General features: G+C 44.9%; 3 protein-coding genes across 4 annotated transcripts; 2 read left to right on the top strand and 1 right to left on the bottom strand.

Moving 5' to 3' along the window:
- Nucleotides 1–11,810: 11,810 nt before the first annotated feature.
- On the top strand, nucleotides 11,811–13,845 carry LOC125550675 (GATA transcription factor 17-like). Its single transcript, XM_048713727.1, has 3 exons — nucleotides 11,811–12,032; nucleotides 12,135–12,239; nucleotides 13,012–13,845. Exons 1-3 carry the CDS (start codon nucleotides 12,012–12,014, stop codon nucleotides 13,324–13,326), a joined length of 441 nt encoding a protein of 146 aa, XP_048569684.1. The 5' UTR covers nucleotides 11,811–12,011; the 3' UTR covers nucleotides 13,327–13,845.
- A 130-nt stretch (nucleotides 13,846–13,975) lies between these two features.
- Nucleotides 13,976–17,703, bottom strand: LOC125550674 (nifU-like protein 4, mitochondrial). Its single transcript, XM_048713723.1, has 6 exons — nucleotides 17,387–17,703; nucleotides 16,875–17,036; nucleotides 15,605–15,780; nucleotides 14,872–14,975; nucleotides 14,670–14,781; nucleotides 13,976–14,420 (listed from the first exon to the last, which is right to left on the bottom strand). The coding sequence occupies exons 1-6, from the start codon at nucleotides 17,571–17,573 to the stop codon at nucleotides 14,355–14,357; spliced, it is 807 nt and encodes a 268-aa protein (XP_048569680.1). The 5' UTR covers nucleotides 17,574–17,703; the 3' UTR covers nucleotides 13,976–14,354.
- Nucleotides 17,701–22,925, top strand: LOC125550661 (DNA-directed RNA polymerase III subunit RPC4). Of its 2 annotated transcripts, XM_048713717.1 has the most exons (12): nucleotides 17,701–17,836; nucleotides 18,037–18,122; nucleotides 18,206–18,267; nucleotides 18,375–18,444; nucleotides 18,537–18,579; nucleotides 19,325–19,402; nucleotides 19,767–19,801; nucleotides 19,887–19,950; nucleotides 20,036–20,124; nucleotides 20,328–20,582; nucleotides 20,666–20,860; nucleotides 22,701–22,925. In XM_048713717.1, the coding sequence occupies exons 2-11, from the start codon at nucleotides 18,060–18,062 to the stop codon at nucleotides 20,819–20,821; spliced, it is 915 nt and encodes a 304-aa protein (XP_048569674.1). In that variant the 5' UTR covers nucleotides 17,701–17,836; nucleotides 18,037–18,059; the 3' UTR covers nucleotides 20,822–20,860; nucleotides 22,701–22,925. The 2 variants fall into 2 exon arrangements, with proteins under 2 accessions (XP_048569674.1, XP_048569667.1); XM_048713710.1 differs by lacking the exon at nucleotides 22,701–22,925 and having other exon boundaries at nucleotides 20,666–21,109.
- The last annotated feature ends 703 nt before the right edge of the window (nucleotides 22,926–23,628 follow it).

Raw genomic sequence — 23,628 nt, 5'->3', positions numbered from 1 at the left:
GCCATGAAAAAGTTATACTACAGTAGACACAATGCAAAAAAAAAATATGAATTGGTTTTCAACAGTATTTAGAGTAGTGATTTGCTTTATTATACTAATGGATCTTACCGAGTTTTCTATTGAAGTTTTGTGTGGAAGAAGTGTTCGATGATCGAGAAGGTCTCGATGTGAGAAGAAGGAAGAGAGGCAAGAGCTCAAGCTTGGGGATTCCCGAGGCACCCCAAGTAAATATTAAAGGAGACTCAAGCGTCTAAGCTTGGGGATGCCCCGGAAGGCATCCCCTCTTTCTTCAACAAGTATCGGTATGTTTTCGGATTCGTTTCGTTCATGCGATATGTGCAATCTTGGAGCGTCTTTTGCATTTAGTTTTGATTTTTTTATTTTATGCACCATGCTGGTATGAGATAGTCCTTGGTTGATTTATAGAATGCTCTTTGCACTTCACTTATATCTTTTGAGTATGGCTTTATAGAATGCTTCATGTGCTTCGCTTATATCATTTGAAGTTTGGATTGCATGTTTCTCCTTACATAGAAAACCGCCATTTGTAGAATGCTATTTTACTTCACTTAGATTTGTTAGAGCATGGTCATATCTTTTGTAGAAATAATTAAACTCTCTTGCTTCACTTATATCTATTTAGAGAGATGACAGGAATTGGTCATTCACATGGTTAGTCATAAAATCCTACATAAAACTTGTAGATCACTGATATGATATGTTTGATTCCTTTCAATAGTTTTGCGATATAAAGATGGTGATATTAGAGTCATGCTAGTGGGTAGTTGTGGATTGTAGAAATACTTGTGTTTAAGTTTGTGATTCCCGTAGCATGCACGTATAGTGAACCGTTATGTGATGAAGTCGGGGCATGATTTATTTATTGATTGTCTTCCTTATGAGTGGCGGTCGGGACGAGCGATGGTCTTTTCCTACCAATCTATCCCCCTAGGAGCATGCGCGTAGTACTTTGTTTCGATAGCTTATAGACTTTTGCAATAAGTATGTGAGTTCTTTATGACTAATGTTGAGTCCATGGATTATACGCACTCTCACCCTTCCACCATTGCTAGCCTCTCTAGTACCGCGCAACTTTCGCCGGTACCATAAACCCACCATATACCTTCCTCAAAACAGCCACCATACCTACCTATCATGGCATTTCCATAGCCATTCCGAGATATATTGCCATGCAACTTCCATCATCATCATATACATGACTTGAGCATTCATTGTCATATTGCTTTGCATGATCGTAAGATAGTTAGCATGATGTTTTCATGGCTTGTCCGTTTTTTGATGTCATTGCTATGCTAGATCATTGCACATCCCGGTACACCGCTAGAGGCATCCATATAGAGTCATACTTTGTTCTAGACATTGAGTTGTAATATTGAGTTGTAAGTAAATAAAAGTGCGATGATCATCATTATTAGAGCATTGCCCCAGTGAGGAAAGGACGATTGAGACTATGATTCCCCCATAAGTTGGGATGAGACTCCGGACTTTACAAAAAAATAAAAGAGGCCAAAGAAGCCCCAAAAAAGAGGCCAAAGAAGCCCACCAAAAAAATAACAAAAAAATGAGAGAAAAAGAGAGAAGGGGCAATGTTACTATCCTTTTACCACACTTGTGCTTCAAAGTAGCACCATGTTCTTCATATAGAGAGTCTCTTGAGTTATCACGTTCATATAGTAGTGGGAATTTTCATTTTAGAACTTGGCTTGTATATTCCAACGATGGGCTTCCTCAAATGCCCTAGGTCTTCATGAGCAAGCAGGTTGGATGCACACCCACTTAGTTTCAGTTTGAGCTTTCATATACTTATAGCTCTAGTGCATCCGTTGCATGGCAATCCCTACTCACTCACATTGATATCTATTGATGGGCATCTCCATAGCCCGTTGATACGCCTAGTTGATGTGAGACTATCTTCTCCTTTTTGTCTTCTCCACAACCACCATTCTATTCCACCTATAGTGCTATGTCCATGGCTCACGCTCATGTATTGCGTGAAAGTTGAAAAGGTTTGAGAACATCAAAAGTATGAAACAATTGCTTGGCTTGTCATCGGGGGTTGTGCATGATGTGAGTATTTTGTGTGGTGAAGATGGAGCATAGCCAGACTATATGATTTTGTAGGGATAACTTTCTTTGGCCATGTTATTTTGAAAAGACATGATTGCTTTATTAGTAGGCTTGAAGTATTATTGTTTTTATGTCAAATGATAGACTATTGCTTTGAATCACTCGTATCTTAATATTCATGCCATGATTAGATATGTGATCAAGATTATGCTAGGTAGCATTCCACATCAAAAATTATCTTTTTATCATTTACCTACTTGAGGACGAGCAGGAATTAAGCTTGGGGATGCTGATACGTCTCCGTCGTATCTATAATTTTTGATTGTTCCATGCCAATATTCTACAACTTTAATATACTTTTGGCAACTTTTTATACTATTTTTGGGACTAACATATTGATCCAGTGCATAGTGCCAGTTCCTGTTTGTTGCATGTTTTTGGTTTCGCAGAATATCCATATCAAACGGAGTCCAAACGGGATAAAAACGGACGGAGATACTTTTTGGAATATTTGGAAAATCTGGAGGAAAAATCAACACAAACCAGTGTCTGAGGTGGGCACGAGGTACGGGGCACCCCCCCTAGGGCGCGCCCCTGACCCTCGTGACCCACCTATAAGGCGATTGACGCTCTTCTTTTGCCGCAAGAAAGCTAATTTTCGGAAAAAAAATCACGGCGAAGGTTTCAGGCCAATCGGAGTTACGGGTCTCCATATATACACGAAACGGTGAAACAGAGCCAGAAGAGAACGCAGAAACAGAGAGAGACAGAGAGACAGATCCAATATCGGAGGGGCTCTCGCCCCTCCCGTGCCATGGAGGCCATGGACCAGAGGGGAAACCCTTCTCCCATCTAGGGAGGAGGTCAAGGAAGAGGAAGAAGAAGGAGGGGGCTCTCTCCCCCTCGCTTCTGGTGGCACCGGAGTGCCACCGGGGGCCATCATCATCACCGCGATCTACACCAACACCTCCGCCATCTTCACCAACATCTCCATCACATTCCCCCTCTATCTACAACGGTCCACTCTCCCTCAACCCGCTGTACCCTCTACTTGAACATGGTGCTTTATGCTTCATATTATTATCCAATGATGTGTTGCCATCCTATGATGTCTGAGTAGATTTTCATTGTCCTATCGGTGGTTGATGAATTGCTATGATTGATTTAACTTGCTTGTGGTTATGTTGCTGTCCTTTGGTGCCCATCATATGATTGCGCGCGTGGATCACACCCTAGGGTTAGTTGTATGTTGATAGGACTATGTATTGGAGGGCAAGAGTGACAGAAGCTTCAACCTAGCATAGAAATTGATGCATACGGGATTGAAGGGGGACCAATATATCTTAATGCTATGGTTGGGTTTTACCTTAATGAACATTAGTAGTTGCGGATGCTTGCTAATAGTTCCAATCATAAGTGCATAGAATTCCAAGTCAGGGATGACATGCTAGCAGTGGCCTCTCCCACATAATACTTGCTATCGGTCTATTAAAGTAGTCAATTGCTTAGGGGCAATTTCACAACTCCTACCACCACTTTTCCACACTCGTTATATTTACTTTATTGTTTCTTTATCTAAACAGCCCCTACTTTTTATTTACGTAATCTTTATTATCTTGCAAACCTATCCAACAACACCTACAAAGTACTTCTAGTTTCATAGTTGTTCTAGGTAAAGCGAACGTCAAGCGTGCGTAGAGTTGTATCGGTGGTCGATAGAACTTGAGGGAATATTTGTTCTACCTTTAGCTCCTCGTTGGGTTTGACACTCTTACTTATCGAAAACTGTTGTGATCCCCTATACTTGTGGGTTATCATGCCCGCGCACATCACCTCACCAGGCCCTCAGTGCCTTCACCTTCTTGCGGAGCGACCAGTGGCAGACCGGCAATCATAGTGGCAATTTGTGTCCCTCCTCACGCTAACCTGTAGGAACCTCCTGAGGACAACAGCGGACGGCACCACGGGCTCCCTCTTCTCCCACGCAATTCGCTTGCGCGTTAAAACGGGGGGCTCCTGAGCATCGCGACTCAGGAGCTCTAACTGGCTCTCCAGCCCTCACCCCCTGCCCTTGACCATGGCAACGCGACCTGGCATACCAATGGCGGCTGAGCTCGCTCGAGGGCCGAGACCTGAGGACGTAGAGCACATAGAAGAGTGTGGATAAGAGGGGGAGGCTCGCACGGGCCTAACCTGGCTACACTACGGCCGTCGGCGCACGAGTCTGGCGCAGCACAAGGAAACAACTCCGGACTACCAAGATAAGTTTCACACTCGGGTCAGCCAAGCGCTATGGCATAAGATTCCCACCTCTCGCAGCCCTGCTGCGGCGGCGTTGCCTCCCTTTCCCACGTTTTAGGTAGCTGCTTGCGCGCTAAAGGGGACCTCTTGAGCATCGTGCCTCAGGAGCTCTTACTGGACCTCGGGCCGCTCACCTCTTGGCCTTGACCACGGCATCGCGACCTGGCATACCAGCGACGGCTGCAGCCTGCCCGGGGACTGGGACCTGTCGGCATAGAGCACCAAGCTACCGCGGGGTTGTAAAGGGGAGACCGAGCCGAAGCAGGACAGGCGTTCGCGAATTTTCATAATAAGGACAATATCAACAAAAGACATTACAGACCCTTTACACGCCCCCACGGGGTCGTCTTGATTCCTCGTAGGGAACATAAGAAGGGAGTTTCTAGGGGCCCTATCTACACAAGCCAAACGCCGCCGACGCCATCATCAACAGTGGGCTACGGGAGGCCGACACCAACCCCATCCAGATCAGCGACGGCGGCGGCCGGACGCTGCGGCCTTGCTCCGGGCGCGGCGAGAACTCGGGGGCATGTAGATGTCGTCGCTTGTCTCCGGAGTCTTGTCGGGCTCGGGAGAATCGCTAGACCGCCAGGAGTCACCGCTGCTGCTGGAGGAGTTGCTAGTGAAGCCAGCGGCAGGCTCGGCGTTGGCCGCTATACCGTCCTGACGACCCCCTTCAGGGTAGCACTCCAAGAGGCGGCCTTCCTCATCGAAGACCTTGAAGAACATCGTGGAGGCGCCATCATACTCAAAGTGGATGGAGAGGGCGCCTTCCGCACGACAGACTCGAGCGACCTCGCCCCAGCCGCAGGTCATGAAGATCTTTCCTGAGGAGACGGCTTCGACCTCCGCTCTAGTCGCCGGGGCGTCGCAGTCGGCGTGCTGCAGCCAAAGCTCGAGGGGGCCCCTGAACGGCATCTCGGAGGCGAAGAACTGCGGGAAGCGAATCCAAGTGAGCGGAGGCATCGCCGCCCACATCACGAGTTCGCGCCAGGAGTCCGCGGCGTGGGCTCCTGTGGCGACGGTGTACGCCACCACGGCACGGCGAACACGGCGAAGGCGTGGGCGGTGCCGTTCGCTGCCTCTCCCTTTGGAGCCCTCGGCTCGGGCGTACAGAGGCAGCGGATATCCGGGAGGTGGTCGCTCGCACCAAGGCCTCGACACCTCTGGCCTCACGACTATATCGCGATGATGGGTCAGCCTCTTCATCGGCGGAAGTAGATCGGGCTCGTCGAGGGGGGTTTTTCCCTTCTCTGCAGACGAGAACCTCCGTATTGGTGCCATGATCATCGCTGCTAGCGATGGAGCAATGAAGAAGAAGATGCAAGAGGAGCGAAGGAAGAGATGGATGACGGGGGCTCCGCTTCCCCCTTCCCATTTATAGCCAAGAGGAGGCCATCCGCCGGCCTCCATGATCTAAGGTAATAATGACCTTTTTCTTGCATGCAGCAGGGTCTCGTCAAGTCGGGCAGTTGCCGAGGCAGCGTGGGGAAGCGGAGACGCCCACGTTCCATCAATCGCCACGTGTCAACCGAGGTCGCAGGCTGTTGAGGCCCGCGGCACTCCACACTTGCCCCTTGGCTTCGCCTCGAAGCCAAGTCCGAGCGCACCTTGGGCCCGGGGGCTACTGTCGGCGTCCTGGGAACGGGGGTCTCCAGACTTGCCTGCTTGCGGCCCACGACGTGGCTCCACCAGCGGCCCTGTACGACCCATCTTCACCAGCAAAAACTCAAGACCCTCGCGAGGCGGACAACGCAATACCTCCTCGGGGGCGGCCTCACTAGGCTGGCTCGTGAGGGGCGGAGAGATCAAGGCAAGGGGCACCTCACGAGGTTCCTGTGACGCAAGCCATGACGACCTAGGCCAGGTGGGCGCCAGCGTGCGCAGTGTCCTCATTTACTCTTTGGTGTGAAAGAGGCAAGCGTAGGCACGGAGTCCCGAGGCGTCAAGCAAAGGTTTCCATATCGGTGCAATGAGACCAAGACCAGCAGGACGGAGGTCACCGTGGAGCCCAAGACGGCGTCATCACCAGAGCCTTTGGCAGGCGAAGACCATCTTTTATCAGGATAGCTTGTACTAGTCGTCCCCCTTCAAATTGGCCGTTGTGGGATCCCTTCCCGCCTAATATTTGGGAAGAGGACCCATGCCTATATATATAGGACTAGCCACCATCGTAGAGGGGGGATATGATCTGGGACCGGACCCACTCCACCAAGGCACACACTCGCCAAGCACAAGAGCACCTCTCCTGAGGAGGTTGTTCTTCCCTTGTAACTATTCATTCTCAGCCCAAGAGGCAATCCACCACACCACACTGGAGTAGGGTATTACACCACATTGGTGGCCCGAACCAGTATAAATCTTGTGTCCCTTTGTTCTACGAGTTCGACGCGCCGAGCCTTGAGATCGTGGTGAGGGTGAGAGCTTGGGGAGGAGAGATCTTCGTGCGCACCCCAGTGTTCGAACCTCAAGGGTTTTGGCGGAACCCAAAATCCGACAGTTGCGGCGGTGGAAAAGTGTTTTTGTGGATGCTTCTGGTGTTTCTAGAATACATGTGAATATATAGGGCCAAGGGCTAGGTTATAGGAGTCCCGAGGGGGTGGCAAGGTACCCCCCCCCCCTAGGGCGCGCCCTCCACCCTTGTCGCCGCCTCGCGACTCTTCTGACTTGCACTCCAAGTCTCCTGGGTGTCTTTTAGTCCAAGAAAAATCATCGCGAAAGTTTTATTTCGTTTGGACTCCGTTTGATATCTGTTTTCTGTGAAGCTCAAAAAGAAGGGAAAAACAGAAACTGGCACTGGGCTCTAGGTTAATAGGTTAGTCCTAAAAATAATATAAAATAGCATACTAGTGCATATAAAACATCCAAAATAGATAATATAATAGCATGGAACAATCAAAAATTATAGATACATTGGAGACGTATCACTTGTACGCCGTCTATCGCACCCATCTAGATCTGGGTAACCATTCACGTTATTTTGTCTCATCACAAACAGTTTGTATGGATCAACTATATGCCACGTATTGCACAAGCAACTCTTTTCTGAACCGTATTTGATGGATCCGACATCGCACATAGTTCGTTTTATTGGTGACGGTTTTATCACCATACTGTTTGTGATTAATGCATCACACACAATTTGGTCGATTGGTCTCCTATGCATGTGTCGCGTTAGGACCTTCCTATAGTAGTGATAGCAAACTCATATTTACTCCAGGGACCATATCTCTCTGTGTGCACTAGCCAACACATTAGTCCCTCATTGTTTCTGTCCAGCAATCTCCAAACACTCAAGGGCACTCGATTGCACCAACAACAACTCTATTCTCAACCATATGGTGGTACATCCCCAATACAAAACCAGGAAATGGACGACAAAGGTCGAATGACATCTGTAGACGGCCATTACACAGAGCGCAATCAACGGGCTACATGCCATCGTCGACAAAATATAGAGGATGAAAAAGGCAATACATGGCAGATTAAGACGCGCATAATTGCATGGTCTAGGACAAGAAAGTAAATAAGAACAATCGATACACCTCCATCATAAAATGTTAAGTCTCATTGTCTACAAAAGATATCATGCATCAACAAAGAAGCATAAGTATTACATATACAACGATCAAAGATATGATCAATTCGATTGAAATTGGGAAACTCGTGCCATGGCAGCAATCTTTTCAGTAATGGTAGGGTTTTTAGAAGTGCTGCAATGGCGACCAAATTTGCTGCCATGGCGACCGAATTTGCTGCCATGGCACCAATTTGTTTCACTTTCTTGATTCTATCTCCCTCCTTCTATGATCAATACAACAACTTCTTGGCCCTCTGCGAACCCGGCTAACGTACCCGGCGGGCAGAACCGTACGACATGGGGAAAGAGAGAAAACGGCGGCACCATCGTAGCAATGCATGTCATGAGAAGAAGCAAGTGCGCATCTCAAATAGAAGCCCACAAAACCTACAAGCATGATGAAGAACAAAAAGGATGGCAACCGAGAAAAAATAAGAACAAAGACAACATAGCTTAGAAGGCACTTACCACGGTACTGGCCTCTTCCTTGCACTAAAGACGCTACGCTGGCCTATCATCACACCAAAGAAAGTCCACCTCGATGTCCCAAGCCAGTGCACGACAAACTTATAGGAAAAATAACCGTCTTAAGGAAAGAACCAAAATGCCTTTTGAAACAACCATCTTAAGGAAATCCTATATTGGCTGGATATGATGAGCCAGGCGCATGCGCGTGCTCGGGTCAAACACAACGGCACTTGGCCAGACAAGTATACCCAGATCGTGAGGCCGGGCATGCGAGGCGCATCTGACCACGCGCCCGTGTAGGCCCATCTGGTGTGACCAAACCGTCCTAGCGGGGGGCGAGTGCGCCCGCCTGGCACAACGTAGACCCAGCCTGGTCGCATCGGGAGTTTGTGAAGGTTTGAAAGCCATCTCAAGGTCTACCACTAGTGATTGCGATCACATTCGTTGTGATATCTGAAGGATAATGGGTGAGCCTTCGTGATAACACCCATTCCTCCAACAGTGACTAGCTTCCCTCCAAGGAAGTGAACATTGAGATACATCCTCGTCTCCGTGTTGTCGGTTTTAAATAACTCTAGCTCCCTACTTGTGGTTTACTTTGGTCACGAGACCTATCATTCACTATAACTTGTTGAGCACACTACATTGGATTACTTATCTCGGCGTATCAATTGTTTAGGCTCACCTTTATATTCTGCATTGCCTAAGCTTGCTAATAATCAACTTAAAATTGTAATTGTACCTATTCACCCCCCCTCTAGGTCCATCTTGATCCTTTCAACCATATAATCTGAGAACCACCAACCAATACACCACCATTAATCCTCCCTTGTTACAAACCCCGAGGAACAAATCCATAATACTCACACTTATCTTGGCATGTTTTAAAGTAACAATTATAGTTATCTAGTCCATGCTAACATAACAAAGCGGTCACATAAGGCTGGTCATAGTGAGGAGTAACTTATACTAGTGTCATGCATATGACACTAGTCTAAGTTACTACTTTCATAGTGCAAAGTAACATAGTAGTATTGTCATAGATGGATTCATTTATTAGTTTGTAGACTCATCCTTTCTCGGAAAGTGCTATGTTACAGTAACATATTATGTTACTCTAAGCATCTCTCTACTTATTAACTACATGCCACATAAGCAAAATTTTCTTGAAATGCGCTATGTTACTACCTAAGTTACTCCCACTATGACTAACCTAACTATGCACATAACTATTGGAGTAGATTTAAATCGCATGGGTGTACTTCTTTGCCCACACGCACCAATCGTCTCTTAGTGCCAACTAGCAGCACGCTTCACATTGTATGTTGGCAGAGGGTGATCAACCATGACTCTTACCTTACACTCGACCCGATGTCATCCATACGAGCTCTATCCATAATCGTGAGTTTACCTGAGTGCTCCGATATATACTCAAGTGTTGCACAATGCACCCAAGCCCCAATTAGTAAGTCGGGCCACCCTTATATTGAGGTATCATTCTCCACATCTCCTTTCAAGTCACATGATGAATGAAAATCCCGGACTATTGCCATTGGTAGACTGGTCTGAGGTAACTTAGCAAGTCAAGAGGTTACCCATATGACCTTGTGTGGTTGTACGCTCGGTCTTGGATCAATGAAACGAGAACTCGGTCCTTAATCGCTGTAAATGAGAGAACCCATCACGTTCTCCAACATGGCCTCTCACTTTGGCCTCTAATCATGTTTAGCTCCGATTACCTCCAGTAATATTTACCTCATCCCACTATTCATGTTCAACTAGTCCTGGCCATCTCCGGCCCGGCCCTGTCGGCCCACCCAGACCCGGCCCTAAAATCCAGGGCCTAGGCCCGATGGGCTTGCCCGTGGGCTGAGCTTGGGCGTGAGTTTTGAGCCCACCAATAGGGCCTAGACGGGCCTGGGCTTGGCATATTGGCATTTTAAGGAAGAGGCCCGGCCCACGGCCCTAAGGGCTTTTCAGGGCTTTTTACCAGATGAACCGGGCTTGGGCTTGAAAAGTAGGACCAATGGTAGGGCCTGGGAGGGCCTAGGCCTCAGTTTTCTGCCGTGGGCTTTTTTAGGCCCGGCCCATGGCCAGGTATATGTTCAACTACCAAAATGTGATTCCTCAAACTCATTCAATGGATCAAGACACAAACTCTATTAAGCGTGACTAAGTATAGCAAAATAAGTAGGGGGAGAGAACTAGGTATAGATCAAGCAACTCCTAATCATGCTAGGATTGTAAGGAACATGGATTTAAGATTACAAGATCAGGTCATGCAAGGGTAGGCTTAAATACTATCTAACATAACATAGCAGTTAAATCGAAGGGTTTAGAATCAAGGAACCATGAGTATGATTTTCGCGTTAGTAGCAACAAAAAGAAAGAAAAGAGACTGAACCATATTATCACCAACGTCGGCAGATAAGGAGGGACAAAAAGCGGTGCGGAAACTAGATAATGATTTTTATTTGAAAAACATGGAAATATGAGATCGATTTTTGTTGTACTAGCAATAATAACAATAAAAAGGTGGAACACATTAACACCAATGTCAGCAGATAAGGAGGGACAAACAAGGGTGATCTAGATTTTTTTTTAAAAAAAATAGGCAACTACGAGTTTGTTTTCGCCTTAATATGAACAATAACAAAATAAAGAGATGGAAACGCATTAACGTGCATTAACACCAACATCAGCAAATAAGGAGGGACAAAAAGCGGTGAGCAAAGTAGATAACGGCCGAGCCACTACACGTATGACCTTATACATATAATCAAACCACATGTTTCGTCACTCCTACAAAACGGGTTGAGCATTCATTTTTGCTCCAATATTATGTAACAAAAATTCCGTGCTAGGATTGTATGTTTACGATCTTTACCAGAAATTTGATGGACTTTTCTGCCTCAGAATTTGTTGGAACTTTCAACTATGTTGTTGCTACGATGGTATCAACAAATTTCAATATCAAAGTAATTATAGCAACATAGCTACTATAAAATATGGGTTAATCCCAATGTGTGTTCTCCACTCTGAATCTGATGGACCTTTCCATTCTGTTGCTACAATGTTAGCAACAAATATCAATATGAAAGTAATTATAGCAACTTTAGTTGGTAAGAGGAGACATGGGCATGTATTGAACTTATTCGTCATAAAACTACATGTTTTCATGCTCGGCAAAATATGTGGAGGATCCATTTTTGCTCTAGCGTAATCCGCAATGAGACCGTCCGCTTCATATTTACCGGAAACGGGGGTACTTTTCGCTCCGTTTTCGCCCTTGTTGCTAGCAATGGATAAGGAGACTAAGAACATATTAATACAGGGGCTAGAAGATAAGGAGGGAACTTGTACAAGTACCCTACCAACTTGCAGCCTAGCCAGAGATCAAAAACAAAGCTTGCAGCTTAGCCTTGGTTGCTATCTCTTCTCCTCTCCCCTCCCCGCCCCAACTACTCCCTCTCCTCCCACATACGCTTCTTCAAGAGAGCAGAGCAAACCCAGCACGACACCCTCATCTCCGACCAAGATCACCGCCGAGCAGACCACCCGTCCAGCGCCACCGATGGATTCGTCTCACCACAAGGTTCATCTCTCTGCCCGGCCGTCTTCTAATTGAAAAAAAGAAAGATCTTCTTATGCTCTGTGGCTGCTGATGTGTTCCTGGCCTCTGCCTCGTCTCCCTCAGGTGATCGGGGTCGCTCCGGCGGCGGGGGAAGGAGGGAGGATGTGCTGCGTCGAATGCCGCACCACCACCACCCCCATGTGGCGCAGCGGGCCGACGGGGCCGAGGGTGAGTTCCCCACTTCTCCCCTCTTTTTCCTTTCTTTCTTGTTTGTGCTTGTGGCCTGTGGGGGAGGTGATCGGTGGTGTCAACCATGGCCTGATCACCACAGTTCTTGCGGTTCATACTGCGATCAATTCTTGATTATATCGTTCAGGCTGTTCCTAGAGCGATCATGCTAGAATCATTAGAGCCTCTGGTTTTGGCAGAGTATAAGATAGGGTGGCGATTTTAATCCGGGTATTTGCGTGGGAGAGGAAGATCATAAGATATGGCGGCGATTTTTATCTAAAAAAAGATATGGTGATGATTGTTCTAATCAGGGCAGCTTGGAGCTTTGGATAAAGTCCCACGGCAAAGGGAGGGAAAAAAAAAAAGAGAATCAGTGTGTGTACTCAGTTTTGATTCCATTTGGAGGTTAGGTGAGCTGTTCCTCGCAACAGTGCTAACCTCCAATCCCCCCTAATATTCCCAAGTGGCATGTGTGAGATGGGATATTTAAAAAGGGGCCAGCTTTTCTCTGGTTGTTTTCTATTGGTTGGGCCAATTCTTTAAGGGATATCCTTATCACCATGATAGTTTTTCACTTCCTTCTGGCACTGAGCCGTGCACCCATCAACCAGTAATCTCTCCTTTTTCGTTGGCAAAACTGATATGTTTCTCTGATCTGAAAAGTAACAATGGAGTTAGTGGTCCTAGTCTGATAACAAAAATAGAGCTGAATGTGTATTGAACATCTTTTTTTAAAATTGTGTATTGAACTTTTTCACTTCCATCCTAGACGCTTTGCAACGCGTGCGGTATCCGATACAGGAAGAAGAGGAGGCAAGAGCTAGGTCTCGACAACAAGCCACAGAACCAGCAGTTAAACCAACAACAACACCAACAACAACAGCAGCAGCAGCAGCAGCAACAACGAGAAGATCACGGAGAGGCAACAAGTGCAGTAAAAGACAGCAGCAGCAGTAGCAACAACAAAAGCAGTAACCTCCAAGTGGTGAAGAAGAAAAGGACGGTCTCAATGGGGGTGGAGGAGGCTGCATTCTTGCTCATGGCCTTGTCCTCCTCATCTACACCCCCACTACTACATGGCTGACGACCCCCCACAATTGGTGCGCCGTGTACATACATACATGATATACAAGGCAGCCTAAACAGACCACCAAGTGATTCCAAACCAGTCATACAGATTTCTTAGATGGATTATCAGGATGGAGCAGCAGGGAAATGATGTCTCTTTCAGGCTGATGATGTTGATGTGATGGGGGGCTGGATTTTGTATTTGGATCCACCTGCGCCGTAGATCTTGGATCGTGTCAGTGTGTCGCATTCGGGGCCAAAAGGGTAGGTGCTCTGGGGCAAATGTTTGCTCCGGAGAGGGAAAAAGCTGGTCAGTGGCTGTATGTTGTTCTGTCATGGTAGGCTCAAACTGTGATTAGTCCAGAGTTTGTTTTAATTTTACCCCTGATTCAATGTGTTCCCTATTTTCTGTTTATTTCCATGTAAGTGTTTTGTTTCCATTGTTAATTCAGAAGGATGGGTGATCAAAAGCAAGCATTGCCCTCCTTCATGTGTAATAAAGATCAAAGCAATAAAAATGATTCATTCGTTTCAATTCAATCAGTGCAAATCAAGACAGAAGTTTGCGTTTCTTATGCTGATTGATGCTGATGAATCCAGATTTTATTTGCAGCCATAACCATTCATGCATATGCAAATGCAAAACATACAGTACATACAAAGCAGAAATAACCACCATGAAATTACACCTGCCATACCAAAGTGATAACCTTTGGTATTAGTTAGACATGCTCAGCATATACAGAGTTGGACAAAAGGAAAGATCAATCCAACTATCACTTTATTCAGCCCTACTGCAGTTGATGTTGGTTCAGGCTACTGCTGCCTCTCTACCATGTGCGGTAGTCTGCTTCTTGCACACATTTGATCAAAATTACAACCATCTAATCATCACAAAAACCTTCAGGCTATTCCTGGTTTATCTCACAAAATATAGTGGTAACCTATGGTTTTGGGAGTGGTAATTCTCCAGGACTTTTCATGCATAGCATGGTTTCCCTGAACAAGCATATGTGACAAGGGTTGCGATTTAACTGTAAAAACTCATTCCATCTGGCCAGCCAGTTCAGCTTCCTCATCACCATCAAACTCCTGCTCCACTCCTTTCACCTACCAAAGAATGAAACATGAAAGTTTGTGAAGCCTGCCAACGGCGACATATCGATCAAAGATGAATAAGTTACTCTTTTAAGCAAGCTGGGCATAAGAAGCAATAGCAATGTTAACAGATTTCTTGAATAGTACCAGATAATCAGCATTGTAGCTATCAAATAATGGACAGCCTTTTTCACTGAACACACACACAAACACACAATGGGAGCTGTTCCAAGAAAGGGGAAACAAAGCACTGAATATTACCTCGGGCACATAGTGCATGAGCATGTTCTCTATGCCAGATTTCAACGTGACTGATGAACTCGGGCAGCCACTGCAGGCACCTTGCATTTTTAGCTTCACTATTCCTGTTTCTCTGCAAGGATAGTATCACAGTGAGACAATGTAGCCAACATTCTTTAAAATCAGCATCATACATGAACATCAGGAGAGGGGAGGTACTAACGGCTCAAATCCTCGGTATTCAATGTCACCACCATCATCTTGAACAGCCGGACGAATACGGGTCTCCAACAGTTCTTTTATCATAGCAACTATTTCTGAATCATCCTTCGACACAGACAAACGTTGCATGGCAGATTTAGAATCTCAAGCACAGGTTTTCAATTATTCATGATAACAAATGTTATTTTGCATCCCCACAGAGAACAAAAAATAGTGTGTCAGTGCTACTGCTACCTACCTTCCTGTCACACACAAGAATTAACAGTATGAACAAGTTCGTTAGCATTATTCAGCAGTATTGTGCTGGTGGTGTGAACCTTGATTCACAACGTGATAACTGCCGTGCTGAAGATAACCAGATGGCATGGATGCGTTGCTCAGGTCACCAACCTCTCCTAATTGGACTTACTAGATCTTTCCTAAGACAACTAAACTCTTCCATAATTCTGTACTTTCCTAATGAACTCTTAATATCCGTCTCTCCCATGGACTTATGTTTTATATTGTTACTGTATGCTTACATCTTGCATAAAACCAACACCATTTATACTTCACACCCTAGATGAACACTTCTATAAAAAGCGATATGACTAAAAAGCATAAAGGTTCTGCCAACAGTAATCTTTTCTTATAATTGTAGTTTAGAAATATTGTATGGCACAGGAAATGACCATGCTGCAGAAGAACAAAGCTATGGAAACAAACCATGAAATAGAAAGAATGTCCATGAATACCTCATGAATTGCTGTGTCCATAGCAGCTGCGGTATTTGAGTCCAGGAAAAGTGGCTGTCCAGATGAGTAGAAATCCATTATCGCAGCAAAGACCTCAGGCTTAAGATAGTCCCATGAAGTCTCATCAGATTTTGTCACAGTTACAAAATCAGATCCAAAGAATACTCTTGTAACTCCTGCATAGAAATTGAATCCAGTCAATACCATGACCAAATGGAATATTTCACTGAGAAATTTTGGCGCCAATTTCAGATGTTGTGCTGTGACATCTTTGCTGTTACATATTTACCGATCCTAGCATTTATTTTGTCGTTATGGTTCCAAAGAATATACAACGAATGCCAAACTAAGCCTGAAGCATTTGCATGGATGTACTATTTTGTAAGAAGTCAAATCCCTTATTAAACAATGATAAAGTTGCACGTCCTCATCATGGTGATGCATTTGAAAAATAAAGAACCATCAGCTCCAAATATGTCTTGCCTAACAGATTTCAAGATAAGATCAGGATTCTTGCTTTTGGAATGACTTCCTTCTGCCCTATGAACAAATCAACCGTGTGCATTTTTGCATACTATTCTTCAAATTTAACCCACCTCAATGCCTGCATTAAGTTATCATGCCCTTTGCCCACGTTAAATAGGTCTCCCTCAATTTATGTTTCACCAATTTATTGTATTCAAGTCCCCTTACTCTTCTTTTGTGCCCAAATGGTTGCTTGGATGTCCAACAAACCATAGTGCTTACTTAGTTGCTAATTTATTTGGTAAGAATTCAGTGCATGGCTCTCTGTAGTTTGTAAGCCACTTTTTTCAATTACATCTCATAATAGTTCCCTTTAACAGCTAAAAGGCTTTTAGTTCAACAACAGAAGATCAACACGACAAAATGAAAAGGAAAACTAAAAAGTAATTGAACAGAATGAATAGTTAACATTGATTCATTAAAAAAACTGTTTACCAAACACAGAAGACTAAAAAGATCTGTTCTTCCAACTCAATTTCATGGCACAACCTCGTATGCCTTTACAAGTAAACCTTATCTACACCTTGGCTCGTATGTCAGACACAGAGCGCCTGCTTGTAACACAAGGGGGGCTGGGTAGGTTTTTAAACTTTGCAGGGGCATGTAAGGACTAGACACATAGCAACAGATCGTTTGTTGTGACGATGGTAACTAACTGATTAACAGGAGGACTGGTAAATACGCAAATTGAAATGCTGAAATATAAAATAATGCAGTAGATTACTAGGGCGGCTGCTTGATGTACCTTCGATCGCAAACAGCGCCTTCGCCAAAGGTGATGTCATCGCAGTCCGAGCATTAGGGAAATCAGAGCTCCCAACTTCCATAACCGGCTTTCCAGGATGGAACATGAGCGACTGCGGGTTGGGGGTCGACTGCGTCTGGATGAACATGGTCCTCTTCTGCCCTGTCCATGACACCAATTTTGCAAGCAAACAAACATGAGCACATGAGCTAAGGCACTGACACCAACATATTCACGAACAATCAGGTCGTCTAATGCAAGAACAAGATCACCTAAGTGGAGCCCATTTCAGCTCAAAATGCAATGCAAGCAATCAGAGAACATTACTGACCTACAAACGAACGCGTCGTCGCTCAGATGAAGAAACCGACCTACCACGTGCTAAACTAATTCGCTAGCCGACCCTAAAGTTCACATCTCCACGCGTCCAATCCGTGAATCCGACCTCCCTAGCATGCCAACCTCGCAGAGCCAAATTCGACACAAGGAGAAGGGGAGCGGCGAAATCTAACCTCCGAGCCGATCCCATGGGGAAGGGGGAGCGGGATTCCTGGGCGCGGCCGGGCGTGCGAAGGGCGGCGAATTGAGGCGGTCTAGAGCGCCGCCGGCCGCCGACGAGAGGAAGCGCGGCGCGGGGAGAACCCGCCTCTGGAGGAGCTGGGACACGAGCGCGAGGGCCCTCCTCCTCGCCATCGCCATTCTTTGCCTCTGCTTGCGTTGCGCTCTTCTCTTCCTCTTCCTCCTCTTCTAGGTCGGCTCACAAATTCGTGACTTCCTTTTGGGCCGGTGATAAGATTCTCGGCTCGTATATGATCTGGACCCTGGTGGGCCCAATGGTTGGGCCTTCAGCTCGAAAGAAATAGTCGACGTTTTCGCGAGGAAGACTGAAAACTCGAGCGGTTCTCGTGTGCGGCGGCGGCAGATCGAGGACATTGGCGGCGGCGGCAGATCGTCTGAACCAGGTACCTCCTCCCCCCCCCCCCCCCCCCCCCCCCCCCCCCCCCCCCCCCCCCCCCCCCGCCCCTCTCAACGGCCCGCCGCCGCCGCCGCCAGTCTACGAAACCCGCCGGCCGCCCTGCTCCGCTCTTGTCTGAGTCACCGTCGCCGGCTAATAGTGATAGGCCCATCAGCCATCTTAGCTTTGGTGTTCCACCTTTTGCAGGTTTTTGCATTTGTTGCTATCTTATGGACGACAAGAGTAACGTGAAGAAGGAAATAGATGGCTCCCTTGCGCCCCGTCCTCGCAAGGTTAGTGTTCACTTTCGTTGTTCCTAATGTATATTCCATTGTTTCAATTTGATGGTTACGGTTTTTGCTTCTTGCATTTTAAGGGGGGACTTAAATTCGCACCCAAAAAGCCTCCAAAGAAACCTGCAAAGGTTGTCCCAAAAACGTATGTTTCTTCTGTCTAGATTTTCTTTCACAATTCCAGTTATTCAAGGTTTTCTAGATGGGCAGGCACGGTATCATGGGATTTAGTTGATTATAAACTGTCTACAGGGAGCCTGTTGAGGAGAGCAAGGATGAAATCATTGATAAGGAATTGTTGATGAAACTGAAGACATCACAGGTGCCTATATTAGTCTGTTGGCCGTTTGTTGTATCTGCAAGCTTTTTGTTTGATGGCTGATTCGTGTGTTTTATATTTTGTTTCATCTGTAGAGCACTGATCCCTTTGGAAGAAGACCTAAGGTTGAGAAAAAAGGTAAATGTGGTTAATTGATATTGTGCTCCATGATCCTACTCTTTGAGCATGCTCAGCGCCTATTTTCTCTCATTTGCATTGGCTCATCAGTCAACTATTGTTGCGAAAAAAGCACCTCTTAAGTTCTAAATCTTCATACTTGACTATATGTCTGTAAGAATCTTGGGGGCTGTTAATTGAGGAAGTCGCATCTTCCTCATCACTAGACAAAATTGACCAATCAACTTCCCTTTTAAGTCATGGACTTCTTTGAACAATTTCTAGTTACTAGTTTATGTGTGTTTCATCCCTAATATACACAATGTTGTTCTACCAATACACCGGTCCTGGAAAGGAAACTGTGGAATGTTTCAGAGCTGGCCAAGCACAAGTGTTTGGTACTGTAGTTTTGTTGGCCTCTGAGGGTGAAAACATATTGCGAATAACTTGTGAGGAAACTGTAACTTACAAGGCTTCATGTGCTCATCTTCAGGAATGCAATATGCAGAGGTTGCACCAAATTAGAATCTTGTTCTCTTGCATAGTGTAAAATTACTGCACGTAGTAAAGTGTATCTTATTATAGAGTAGATGTTAAAGAAACTCTCTTAGCTTAGCTCTTTCTTCTGTGAATATGTTAGATTATTACAACCATCAAACTAGTTTGGTCTTGTTGATGAATTCAGCCACTGTTTCTAATATTGCTGGCATTTTCTCTGTAAATTTGGATGTATTACTAATGATATATCAATCTGCTGGCACAACAGAAATCAATACACAGGTTGCATTTGGGCAAGGGAACTCTTCGTACGCAAGATCTTTTCCTACGCGGAAGTATTCGGCAGGTATTATTGCGACATATTTATCTAGATCGTTCTATGTTTAGTTAACGTTCCACTAAATGGTAATATCTGTTCGTGAAAATTGGAAAAAGAAAATAACTTGTGCTTTTTGGTAGTTTGTTGGCTGGCTTTGCAATTTTGTTTCTCCTTTTGAACAAAACAGAGAACATGGAACACTTATTTGCTGTACATATTAGTGTATTTGGCTGAAGACCTTGCACTCTTGTAGTTGTTAGTCGGGCATTGCAATTTTGTTTCACTTTCAGAATGGAACACAGATCATGCAACACTATTTTAACTGTACATATTGCTATTTTTGGAGCTTTAACACCCTTTCTTTTCATGCATGCTCTGTATGATGTTACAGCGCCAAAAGCACCAAAAGAATATGTGGATCCATGGGTGAGTGGAGTTACCAAGTGCGAATCAATATGAATGTCTTCCTGTGCATGCATTATTAATTTGATTAATTTCCATCTTTTTACAGGATTATACCCATAGCGACTATCCTATAACTCTCCCACTTAGGAGGCCCTACTCTGGAGATCCTGGTATTCTATTGGTCCTTCTGGTCTTATGTTGTAAGATTATTTTTCTTTAACCCTCCATTATTTCTCTCCTACGTACGTCATGTAGAGATTCTTGATGAAGAGGAGTTTGGAGAGAAATCGGCCAGCAGAGCTCAGGATGGCGAATTAACTGCAGCAGAAGAACTTGGATTAATGGTAATTTATTATCAAATTGTTACAGCATGTCATTTCTTGTCCTATGCTTTAGAGCAAAATCAGAATTTTGAATTTACATATTATTAGTATGCAACCTGGTGTCTAACTGCTTGAACCTTTTAATATAAGCACAGCACAATACAATTCAGCAACCACAAACAGACGACTATAGCTGCTTTTTATATTGACTGTTGTGCTGACAGGATTGGTCCGACACACCACAGTTACTCTTCTTCCAGTTACCTGCGTCTCTTCCTTTACCAAAGCAAATGGAATCTGTTGAAGAACCAAATACTGGCTCTGAGGAGAATGTTGAACCTGCCACAAGCTCTAAAGTGGCACGTGGGCGGACACTCCCTGGCTCTAAGATCAAAGATCTGCCAGGAGGTCTCATGGGGAAGATACTCGTTTATAAAAGCGGTAAAGTGAAGATGAAGATAGGAGATGCACTGTTTGATGTGAGTATGAAAACTGTAAACTGCTGCATTTTGTGTTTGTGTATATGTTTTCCGTGCAACACTAACAATTACAAACTTCCCAGGTATCTCCCGGTTCAAATTGCATGTTTGTCCAGGAGGCTGTGGCGGTTAACACCAGAGAAAATCATTGCTGCACCCTGGGAGAGGTCAGTAAGCGCGCGGTTATTACCCCGGACGTTGGCTATCTGCTGGGCTCTACTGACAAGATGGAAGAATAAGTCCATGTTTGCATGGAATATTGTTCAGGAGAACAACCTGTGAGTATACTTGCCCTTCCTGGACTTCATTCTAGGAGGGAGGTATCAGCTTTTCCTCTATCCCAATATGATAGTCTTTGGTTTTCGAGGAAATGCATTGAAAGGTAGTTGAATTGATCAGTCAGTGACAAATAGATCAGTGCTGAAGTGAGAGGAATGGCATAAAGTCGCAATTTTGGTAGTAAAGATAAGCTCGTGAATTGATTTTTGTGCCTTGTTCAGGCCGCTCAATCAAGTTTTCTCGGTAAAGTGAAGGTGCTTATATTTGCAAATCTGCTCTTTTTTTTTTGCCTTGCCATGTGTGGTAGAATGAGTGCAATTGAATGTGAAAAAACATGATGCTACAATCTTAGATTGCGCCCTTACTTTCCTAACAGATGTGCATCTCCATTTGTGTCACCAAAGGCACAGCCAATTATAATGTGATGTGATCACAGCAGCAATTCCTCACCACGTTAGGCTTTGTTTGGTTTGTCGGGTGGTCGCCACTTCCTCACCCATTCCCTGTAGGGATTACACCACTAAATTCTCCTCAATCCCTCCCTGAATTTTTGCTTGGTTAACCCCTCCCAGCATGCACCTATTAATACCACCCATCATACACCATGCAGCAAGATAAGAGTTATGTTTCACTGTGTCATCATTTGAACTGAACAAACATGAATAAGAGAAGATAACCAGTCAGAATCAAGTACAAAAGGATCACACATTTTGTGAAACTTCAGTTTTTTATAGTACCACTGACTAGAAAGCAGATTCAGTTTCATTCAGAAGCAAAAGATGGATAGTCCAGACCATGTTCTCTCTCTTGACCAAAGCAAACTGCCTAGTTACTGGCAAAGAATTTTGAATAGCTAAGCGTCGTCATCATCTGCACAAAAATAGAATAAAATTTCAATGAGTACAACAATTTAATAAAAGGGTGTGATATCTGTAGCTATTGATATCACTGAGCATCAAATCAAGCAAACGGTTCCTTTGGAAATGCATTTTACTGTATATAACAGATACCAGATCATGATAGAATAGCCAAAACATATCTGTAGCATCCGGAAAAAAAACTTCCATTTACAAAATTGCTATTATGACGAAATGAAACTATAGTGGTAGTACTAAGCAGGAGGTAAATGAGGGATCCATCCATAATGAGTTGCACGGCAGTTGGAACATACCCTAGCAAAACTTTGTTAACTGTAGTAGTCTTGAATTGAACGTACCCTAGCAATCCACATCAGTGTTTGCTAGAGCTCCTGTCCTGCTAACCAAAGTATATGCAGATGAACATGGGGGGTTAATCCAATGTTTGGTGATAAGCTACGCTATCTACCTCAACAATTGCAGAACCACCTGCATCTTTTGAATTTTGCTGGACCATAGAGGAAGCAGCAAGCACTGAAGTCATTTGACTGTACTATATGCTACTCCCTTTTTTCACAAATATGAGATGTTTTGGATATTTCAATATGGACTACATACGGATTGAAATGAGTAAACAAACACACTAAAATACGTAAACACTGGAGCGATGCGTTCAATTCAACACTAAAGTGAATATTAAATGGTCTTTGGTTTCGCTATCTAAAAGTGGTAGCTCCCCATCATTTTGATATGTTAGCGAGATGCTATGAACATGATCAGGAGTGGTGATTGCTCATGTATGTGTACATATCTTGCTTGCTTGCATTATAAATAAGGTGGACAAAGGGATGAAAGAAACTATAATAAAGCTTCAATTCCGAAACATGGATCTGAATGTTTTGTCATTTAATCGAGATGAGTTAAACAATAAAACAAGTATTCCTCCGTAACAAAATCTAAGACATTTTTTGGTTTTGCATAGGCATGAAAAAACGTCACATTTTGTTACGGATGGAGTAACAAAAGATGGGATTAAGGACCCTGCTTAGTTGTTGTTCTGAGACAGCTAAGATATGATGACCCTGTCTGTCAAAGATTTTATGATGAGCAATGTCATGGCGTATGACGGATTCCATCCGAATTCGGTACGATATATTTGTCTGACCCGCTAGATCCTCACCTCCTTTTAATCTGTGTTGCTCAGAAATACAGTATCCTACAATTTCGTTTGTGCATGTGCTCAAAACATATTTTCTTTTGTTCCTTGCGTGGTTTGTATAATTGCACAAAGATGATTTTTTATTTTAAAAAAGGAGTCATAACTAGATTGCACTAAAATCAGCATGCTTCATCAAACTACAAGAAAGGTAACCTACACAAACTGTAGCTTTGCCGTAAACAGAGGCATGAGTTGTTACCAATTCCCTGAATTTTTGTACCAGCTTTAGGCAACAGAGATGGAACATTGAACTTCCACTGATCAACCATGCTAAATGACATGGTAGTAGCTACTGCCAGTCTAAAAATTTACGCAAATGTTCAAGTAGTCCACGCATATATTCTGAACTGGGAAAGTTCACGGAAAAAGGTCAGAACATCTTCAAATGATATTTCCGCTCATTACAAGCAAACACAACCGTCATAGATCGGGTGCAGTGCTCGCGTCGCTCCCAGGGGGGCGCCACGAGCGAAACCTAGCTGCCGCCGCCCCCGTTTTCCCCACCTCCACCCCAGCTCCCCTCGCCGCCGCCAGGTGAATCCGACGGGCAAAGCCCGCTCGGCGTTCGGCGGCGGCGGGGACTTCTCCTCGCGAGACGCGTAGCGGCGGCCCTGGACGACGCGAGGCGACTGGCGGCGGCGGCATCTCGCCGGCGCAGGCAAGCCGGGGCGGCGGCCCCGGGCATGGTGGC

The sequence above is a fragment of the Triticum urartu genome, chromosome 1 (assembly GCF_003073215.2).
Source record: "Triticum urartu cultivar G1812 chromosome 1, Tu2.1, whole genome shotgun sequence".
Classification (NCBI taxonomy): Eukaryota; Viridiplantae; Streptophyta; class Magnoliopsida; order Poales; family Poaceae; genus Triticum; species Triticum urartu.
Note: the sequence above shows the minus strand (reverse complement) of the source record. Positions and strands in the feature narration are given on the sequence as shown.